Source organism: Monopterus albus, unplaced genomic scaffold, assembly GCF_001952655.1.
Source record: "Monopterus albus unplaced genomic scaffold, M_albus_1.0 scaffold50.1, whole genome shotgun sequence".
In the NCBI taxonomy this organism is placed as follows: Eukaryota; Metazoa; Chordata; class Actinopteri; order Synbranchiformes; family Synbranchidae; genus Monopterus; species Monopterus albus.
Window position 1 is genome coordinate 1,741,540 of NW_018127930.1, and position 9,229 is coordinate 1,750,768.

The following is a 9,229-nucleotide window of genomic DNA, read 5'->3' on the forward strand; positions in this document are numbered from 1 at the left end:
CCTTTATTATTATTATTATTATTATTATTATTATTATTATTATTAAGGGCTCCATTTTGTAATCTGGTATTCAGGTCTCATTAATCCATCCATGCATAGCTCCCCGGCATGGCCAGTAGGGGCGCTATTGTCACTTTCCCCAGGAACCAAATAAGGAAATGACGTCCTTCGTGTGCAACGATGGTCTCAAATAGAAAAGTGGAGCATAGACGCCGGTACTGGTTTTTGAGCCGTAGAGGAGGGTGTGGGTGCTGGCGCTGGCGCTGACACAACACTACACGAGGTTAGTGTTGTAAAGAATCACTTTTATGAAGTTAAGAAATATGAGAGTATATATTTGGAAGCCGAGTTCACGGTGGCTAACTAAGTTGTTGGCTAAAACTTCACTGCCCAATTCAGCACGTGCGGGATCTTATTAGTGTCACATACGATTGAAGGAGCAATGTTGGGGAAGTAAATTTACAAACTGTAATCTGTTTAAAACTCAACGTGTAGTGGGGGAAACGACAAGAATGTGTAGAGTTTCGTGTTGAAAATAAAAATGTGGTAAGCAAGTTAGCTAAATGTATTTTATTTGAAAAGTTCAGCAGAATGAAGTGTTTACTTCAACTTTGAGTTACATCGTAGTCCTACAGAAAGTTTTCATGACGCAGCTATAGCAAAGTAACTGCATGTAAAATAGTTTATTTCATGATTACACAAGATTAAACCGGCTGCAGTGTTGTAGTGAAAAGTCTTCCAGTCTAATAATGTTTAATAAAAGCTGCCTTATCAAGTTGGTTAACAACTCCCGTGTTCCCCACCAATATAATGTGGATATAAGATTTTGAAAGAGGCATTTTAAAGACAAGTAGTAGCTTCTGGCCTCAGTCTTATTTATTTTGCCTGAGACCTCTGTGGTGTTGGTCAGAGCCTCAGGACATGTATGTCTTCTGTCCTGGTCATAAGATGGATGCTGACAGCTGACCTGCCAAATGCAGCCAGATTAGGCTGTCAGTGGAGGGAGGGAGGGAGGGAGTGAGTGAGGGAGTGAGTGAGGGAGTGAGTGAGTGTGAGTGTGTGTGTGTGTGTTGGTGCAGTGTGGAGTTAGATTACATTTACATTACTTTGTACGCACAACCTCTACAGAGCTGAAGGAATATGAATGAATGGTCTTTTATTACAGTGTGAATATTAATTAGTTTCCACTTGGGGGTGTTTTACTTATCATTAATCAACTCATTCAAAAACATTTCATACCAAAATCATTGGAAGTGTCCTCTTCTAAGTGTGAATGTTAGTTTGTGTAGATTTTGGCATGACTGATACATGTTATTTGTCTACTATGACAGAATGGGTGACGTGGCACAAGATGAGGTGAGGTTCTACTCCAATGCTGAGGACTACTGGAAGGAGGTTCCCCCCACCGTGGATGGCATGCTGGGAGGCTACGGCAGCATTTCCAGCATTGATATCAATGGATCCAAGGCTTTCCTACGCAAGTTCCTCGGTGTAAACACTCTTAAGATTTCATTCTCCTCAGGCAGCAAAACACATTTACTTAACTGCTTTGTTATGGTCTGGACTATATGTATAATCAAATGAGCATGTGGTGTCTTTTTGTTCAGTGTTTATCCTTAAATTTAATCAATAACTGCTTTATGTAGGAGACACCTTTATAGTCTTTCCCAGTTTATTAACCTAGAAAAATAAAATATGATCTGTTTTTGACCTGTCTGAAGACCTAGTGATTATTGTTAGGGTTTAATGCAGTGCTGTGGTCACATGATTTGGACTCCAACTAGACTGGAGTCATGAATCTAGCGACCTAATTATCAAAGCAAGTCTTGATACTTGTGAGTTGGAAAATGATAGCTGTCCCACTTCTGATGTGAAAACCGTGGTGCAGTGAGCTGTGGAGGTCTGGATTATCAGATACATTAAAATGCAGACAGCACAAGAATTGCACAACTACACTAAAAAGCAGCCTGCCCACATGTACCTTGAGCCCTCGACTACATATTTAAAAAATAATGCCGTATGTGCCTTATAATATAGCGAGTGAAGTTCTCTGCCACTGAAGTTGGAAGTTGCTTTACCTTTTGCTCTTACAGCTATTTAAAATACCTTTAAAATAATTTTTATATTCAGTAAGTATGCACATGCCTTGGATTACATACAGTTTACAATGTAAGATGAGTGAACATCAGTATCGTTATTTTATATCCATTTGCAAAGTGGCAGCGGCATCTGATCTAATGTATCCTGGGATGGGCTCCAGCCTCCAACGATCATGGATAAGAGGGTGTAGATAATGCCACCTCTGATCTAATGTATGCTGGGATGGGCTCCAGCCTCCAACGATCATGGATAAGAGGGTGTAGATAATGCAGATCAGTTGATATACAGTTGCCATATGCTATAAATCAGTGTTGGAAAAATTATTGCAATATTTATTTCTCGACATGTTGCCCAGTCCTAGTTTAAAGAACACTTTTTGATTGTGTGCAACAACAAAATTCTGGATGGTATTTGTAGTAATAGTAATACTTTTGTTTGCTGTTTCAAAGCCTTCTCACCCAGATAGTAGTAGCTGGTGTCACAGATTTTATTCATTCAGCTGTGATCTCTTGTGTGTTTTTGTCATTGAAGGAAGGGGAGGGGAAGACAGGCACAGGTTGTGCTCTGGATTGTGGAGCAGGCATCGGGAGGATCACCAAACACTTGCTACTGCCACTATTCAAGACTGTGGACCTGGTTGATGTGACACAGGAGTTCTTGGACAAAGCCAGAAATTATCTGGGAGGCGAGGGCAAGAGAGTGGGTAACTACTTCTGCAGTGGCTTGCAGGACTTTGTACCTGAGAGTGGGCGATATGATGTTATCTGGATCCAGTGGGTCATTGGTGAGTCTGCCTCACTAGCCTGAGGGCTGAGCCCAAGTCCTGGTTATCCTTGCATTGCTTATTCAAACATAGTCAGTGCCTTGCTGCTGCATCAGTAGAGTCATGTCAGCTTTGTAGTTGATCAGTCAAGGTATGACCTCATCTTTTTTTGCATTAAACAGCTTTCCTTTTTCCCTCAGGCCACCTGACAGATGAACACCTTGTGGAGTTCCTGCAACGCTGCCAGAAAGCTTTGCAGCCCAATGGCCTCATCATCATCAAGGACAACGTGTCATATGAGGGTGTGGTCCCAGATGAGGTAGACAGCAGCGTCTGCCGTGACCTGGAAATAGTTCGAAGTCTGGTGGGCAGAGCAGGTCTTCGCATCATCCACGAGGAACAACAAATGAATTTCCCAAAGGAAATCTACCAAGTCCACACACTAGCTCTCAGATAGGCCATGTGACAGGAAGAGGGGCAGCCTTTTAGACCCAGTATTTCTACGGTGGAAATGGTGTTTCTCAAGTTAGCAGTCTATTTGTGATCTTTACGGAAGTGATCTACAGCGTGGTGTGTCTTTCGACCGTGTGTTGCTAACTCCAAGCATCAGTGTCGTGCTCTGTGCTGAGTTGTCTTTTCTGGCCTACGAGGCCTTAATGTACAATTGGACTATTGATCAGACAAAACAAGACATTTGAAGATGTCCCCTTGAGTGCTGGGAAACGGATGGGCAATTTTCACCATTTGAAGGAAAAATCAACTTGAATAGTCAAGAAAATAATTGGCAGATTAATCAGTGATGAAAGTAATGAATAGTTGCAGCCCTAAACCACAGCCGTCCCTCTGCTGTACAGACTTCACAAGAGAATTGACATAATATGTTTTGCTATACATTTAATAACACAGAAGGCATCACTGAATATTAAATTCATGTCCTGTAAATCTAGTCCTTTATATCCATTCAGAGTGATCCTTCAGAGAAAACCACCTGTCCAGAAAAAAGATGTGAAGACAGCAGAGAAGAAGCGAAGAGCTCAGCTCATGAGCTGTTCACAAGATGTGCTGGTCACCCATCCAGCTAGAATATTGGTGACTCATCTCCAGGAGTAATGACCCTGTTGCATCCAGTGGACACTGGGCGCTAGTGACTGTAGCAGTGGATGGGCAAGTAAGTGCTGCTCACTGAACTTTTACCTCAGGGAAACAAAGCTAAAAAGGAGACGGCGAACTGAAGAGCATAGCGTTTCCCTTCTCTCAGTTCAAGTGTGTGCACGGGGTCACACAAAACAAATTCCACACTGTATGACAATATCACTTTTATATTCTGTTTGTTCTGCCAAATGCAAACATTTGTTTTATGCCTGCATCGATTCATCAAATGGACACTGGTCGTCATTTTATACATGCATATATATTTAACTCTTGTCACCATAGGAGGATGAAATGCTTGAGCCACCAGTGGATCCAGTAGTTTTTCAGAAAAGTTTAATTTAAAACTGTCACGTTCAGACATATGTTTTTGGACATAACACGTTTATTGCAAAGCTGTTTAGTAAAATATACCTGCTTTGGCTGCATTCTGTGTTGTATCTTAAGTTTTCTCTAAATGCTGTATGACCTTTTTTCTTCACTACATTTATACCAATGTTTTCATTGTGTATGTTAATGGTCTCAAGCCTTGAATGGATGCTTGGTTATTTTGAACAGATACTGTCTGTTGTTGCTAACAGAATGAAATTATTTAATCAGATTACCCATTTACGCATGATCAGAAATGTCATGTAAATTTAATTTTCTTGTATGTGTAATTACAAAAATTGCAATGAAAACCAACACTGACGTAATGAATTGCCTGTTTTCTAATTGGCAGTGTGGCAACCACAATCTTTTGCATTTTAGTTTAAATTGTCCTGAATTTTAGCTTATTTCTTTATAAATTGAAATGATTAACCGATTTCACAAGAGACTTGAGGAATCCAAAAAGAAAATGTTCATTTTGAGTAGGAACATGCTAAAATCAAGACATGACTCATATTCTAAGGTAAAATTCCAGTTTGAAAACTGTGTACCAAAAATTGACCAAGACAACACACTTAAATGTTCTGTTTTGTCATAAATCTCTCACACACACACACACATACAGAAAGTGACTTTTAAAATGTAATGAGTTCATTTTAATCTTAGCAGCTACAGTTTTACATACTGAGAACATTTTAAACCCGGTGTGACACCAGTTTGAATTATATAGCTGCAGTTTGGTACCAATCACAGCCTAGTGTAGTTAATATAATTTAAGGCATTTTTTTATACAATCAGACACAGTTATGTCTCACATTGTACGTTGCACAATTGGATACTACCTGCGTCACCTGCTCTGTTACTTTTACTGTGGGTGATGTACAGACAGGCGACAGGAAGAACAAACACAGAGTCTTAGCACTGTGGAGTAGTGTGTTGAGGTCATGAGTTCAGGACCAGGTCTCATACTGAAGTCTGCCCGTTTTCTCCATAGCTGCCAACATCTCATCAGCTTCCTCTGCAGACACGCCTCCCTCCTGTTGGAACACCTCTTTCAAAGCGTCACTCACACTGGCTGGCATCTGTTTAGCATTGCTGCACAGGAACAAACCAAAGTCAACTGTATATTAACAATTCATATTATGATTCAGCTTGGGTAAGATACAGAACATCCGCATGTAAATAGAACAATTACAAAACAACGGAAAATGTTCCCATTTTCTGTCTAGTGAGTAGTGGAAAATTGTGAAATGTTTGTGAGAGATGAGGTTCAGCTCGGGGTTAGCTGAATAATTCAGTGATCACACTCCAGCACATCCCTGATCATAGTGTAATGTCTACAGTCAGAAGGTTTAAGAAATATGCGTATATGACATTTTTCCTGAGTGAAATGGATCGATCTTAGTGCCATGTTTGGTGTGTGCGTGTCCATGTGCTCTTGTTTGCAGGTAGCAGTCTTGCCATGAGGTGGCCAGCTGATGACTGGGAGCACCTGGCCATGCTCTCAACCCTAGAAAAACTTTGCCTGCCTGTGGTTCACTGCCTGTACACATCATGCACTAGGGTGTGTTAGGTTTGAGTTAATCTTCTGTTTTTGTTTTGCACCTAAACACGCATCTTATATTTACTCATGTATTCATACATTTCTTGCACTGCTGATGTCCACACATTTTACTTTTTTGTTATCTAATTTAACAAATACTGTATTGGGGTTTTTTAGTGCATCTCCCTCCTCTTTGTTGTGGCCTTTGAGCAGGTTCGGTACAAAAAGCGGGGCTCGCCTGGGATTAGGTTTGTTTGAGAAGGTTTTGTGTGTGTGTTAGTATTGCTTATTTTATAAACAATTATATTACAAACAATTGGTTTCATCTGTTGTGGGATTTTCCCTTTTGTGTGTAATCTTCGCACATGATTACCCTTGTATGGTATGTCTGTGCTGCTCTAGGGAGATGCACTGGAGTTTGACTGGATATCAGCATTATTATTCTTGATGGTGCTAAATGTGATGTTTTGTTGCCACCAGGTGTATAACTGTGGATTTGTGACAGGACTTTAGAAGGTGCCTGTTCACTGTGTGCATCGTTTGGAGGAGTAGTTTCCCTAGTAGGTTTTAGCAGCATTGACCCTTATGGGTTTCAGTGAGGATGGGGTTTGTAGTGTTGGAGTACAGCACTTAGAGCTTCCCTGTCCCCTGTTCTTGAATTTGCTTGGAACCATATCTGTGGTTTCGAGGTGGTTACCAGTTTTACTGGTCACTTCTCTTGAGCCAGCAGGAGTTCAGTGTGTAAGTACCTCATGAAGGCGGGTTGAGTTATGTAGTTGAGTTTCTGGCTAGGCAGACAGGGTGTTGTGTATCTGTCTTCTGTGCACACTGATGAAAACACTGAAACCCAAGTTGCTCCCTTTGGCTAGAGAATCACCTTGCAGGGACAGCACCACCAATGGTGTGTGTGTGTGTGTGTGTGTGGCCACCTCGGTTCTGTGCTGGAGACAAATTCCTTGTGTGTGTAACATGCTTGGGCTATAAAAAGTGATCATCATTGTTTTTACAGTTTTAGAAGGAGTTTTGTGCTAGACCTATTTGTTGGTCAACAACAGCTGGGTGCACTGAGTGTGTAAGCTTCTTGTCATCACAGTGAGCTTGTCAGGTTTGGTATCATCATGGATTTTGGACAGAGCAAAGGTAAGTGTTTGCCCCCTGCTTCCGATCTTTATGCTATGCTAGGCTAGGCTAACCACACCCTGATTGGACTCACCCAGCAATGTAACAGCAGGCACTTTTATTGGTAATCAGGTCCCATAGGAGCCCAGTGTTCTCCCTCACACGATGCTGCACGTACACCTTGTCCTCCTGAACAAAAACAAACATTCAATCAGTTTCACTGAACAGATGTGATGGTTGGGGCAGGTAACTAGATGAATTGTTAGCAGTGAATCCTTTGTAGGAAAAGTTGAAAGGATTCTGTCTTTACTCTGAGCAGAAAATGTAATATTAGTGGTGACGAAAGGATTCTGTCTTTGAGCAGAAAATGTAATATTAGTGGTGAATGCTCAGTATGCCTGTTAATGTTTATTGCATGTGTAACAGTGCTTACTGATAAATATCAGCATAGGCTAATGTTATGGTAGCTGTTACTCACAAGTCAAATATGTTGCACTGTCAAGATGACTGTTCGTTCAACTCTGATTTAGTTCCTTGTCACTGGTGTGCAAGTTCATTAAGTTGTTTCCCTATGGCTCAAACTGTCCAGTCTGACACTATAGCTGCTTTAGATTGAAATCATGTCTCTGAAGTGTAAAAGATGTCTAGAAACTCTGTTTTAGAGGCAAAAAGGCAGAAGGACTAGAGCATTAGAGCCTCTGGTTAATTTGTGCTTGATGTATTTTGAGTGCAGTGTGCCCAGTTAACAGATTAACAACACTTGTTATGTATATATGGATATTAGAAGTTAGTTTAGCAAGATAATCACTTTTGTGAATGAATCTGGTGCAGCAGCCCTGGACAGCACTTAACTTATTCATCAACCGATGCTTTAATTGAAGCCAGCAAAGTTGTGGATATACTGATTTTAATGTATCAGTAATTAGAGCTTTTAGCCTCTGATGTTGGCATCTCCCACTGGCAGTATCAAGAACAGAGACAGTGCATGCTACTTGGAGGCATCATTGGGCTGAAAGCAGCACACAGAAATACACATTTAGCTGGCACTTTATAATAGGTGCACCTGCTGTAGCTAAAACAATCCTACAAGAAATCCACCTTCAGGAAGGTGATAATGTTCAGTTGGTTTCAGAAATGCTGGCTCAACTGTGTGATCAGTTAGGAAGCTGTAGTTTGTGCGGCTGTTGAACTGTACTGACAGGTGGTTCTATTATTTTGTCCATCCTGTTTACATCAATGAAGATAAGGAAAATAACAAACAGCTCTCTGAATAATGCAGCACAGTCTACAGTGTTCAAAACAATAATGAAATGGTCTTTGTTTATCTTGACAGTCACCTATTCTAGAGCCATCATCAGGTCAAATTGTCCAGTACTTTGCTGTATCTTCTTTAGCCTCGTTGAGCTAGCATAGCTTAGTCCTGTTAATGTTATGTATCGGTGTTTGTCTATGTACTGTACACAGTGTGAATGGATGTTTCTGACCCTTCCTGTGATTGTTACCATGCATACTGTGTGTGTGTGTGTGTGTGTGAGTGAGTGAGAGTGAGACCTGGTCTCGTGAGAAGGCGGTGAAGAGAGTCAGGTATCCAGCCTTTATCATCTCCTCCCACTCTGACCTGAAGTAGAAGTCTTTGGACTCTGAGCGACAGCCAAAGAATAGGATGTTGGCTAAAGGGCAGGAAGACAAGAATGTGGCAGGTTGTGGAATGAAGAAATACATTTAGAGACCAGAAGACATGGGCAGACTGGTAAAGGTCTCACCAGTTTTCCCTTCAGCAAGCCTCTCTTGTAAAGCTGCCCTGAACGGTGCCACACCTGTTCCAGGTCCAACCAAGATCACAGGGGTGTCCTTCTCTTTAGGGAACTTCAGACATCCCTTCTTCACCCACAGAGGCACATATACCTCCCCTGCAACATAGTAATACCATAGTAATAACATACTAAGGTAACAATCGGAAGGTGTTTATTCTCCAAGTCATGTTCTTCTCCAACAGTAGCTGAAGATGGATGGTTGTACTGGTGGAGTTAATGCTGTGGAAATGAACAATAGGGATCATCTACCCTGTGAGCCATTATAGTACAGGTAAATACATCCCCCTTAATGATTTTACCTCTATTTTATTAGCAACCAGCCTTCAGTTGTTGTTATTAAGACTACTGGCTTTTATTTGAGGCTTTATTAAC

General features: G+C 41.1%; 2 protein-coding genes across 5 annotated transcripts in view; one reads left to right on the forward strand and one right to left on the reverse strand.

Annotated features, from left to right (window-relative positions):
• Positions 1-139: 139 nt before the first annotated feature.
• Positions 140-4,726, forward strand: ntmt1 (N-terminal Xaa-Pro-Lys N-methyltransferase 1). Of its 2 annotated transcripts, none has more exons than XM_020601129.1 (4): positions 140-283; positions 1,332-1,491; positions 2,632-2,803; positions 3,064-4,726. In XM_020601129.1, the coding sequence occupies exons 2-4, from the start codon at positions 1,333-1,335 to the stop codon at positions 3,318-3,320; spliced, it is 588 nt and encodes a 195-aa protein (XP_020456785.1). In that variant the 5' UTR covers positions 140-283; position 1,332; the 3' UTR covers positions 3,321-4,726. The 2 variants fall into 2 exon arrangements, with proteins under 2 accessions (XP_020456785.1, XP_020456784.1); XM_020601128.1 differs by having other exon boundaries at positions 2,632-2,884; positions 3,064-4,723.
• Positions 4,727-5,053: 327 nt separating this feature from the next.
• The window catches only part of ndor1 (NADPH dependent diflavin oxidoreductase 1), a 12,658-nt gene continuing 8,482 nt past the window's right edge, over positions 5,054-9,229 (reverse strand). For all 3 annotated transcript variants that reach the window (XM_020601125.1, XM_020601126.1, XM_020601127.1), the window contains exons 12-15: positions 8,807-8,953; positions 8,595-8,713; positions 7,138-7,232; positions 5,054-5,476 (exon numbers count right to left, since the gene is read on the reverse strand). In XM_020601125.1, the coding sequence (XP_020456781.1) occupies positions 5,332-5,476; positions 7,138-7,232; positions 8,595-8,713; positions 8,807-8,953 (506 nt within the window). In that variant the 3' untranslated portion in view covers positions 5,054-5,331. The remainder of the gene's footprint in view (positions 5,477-7,137; positions 7,233-8,594; positions 8,714-8,806; positions 8,954-9,229) is intronic.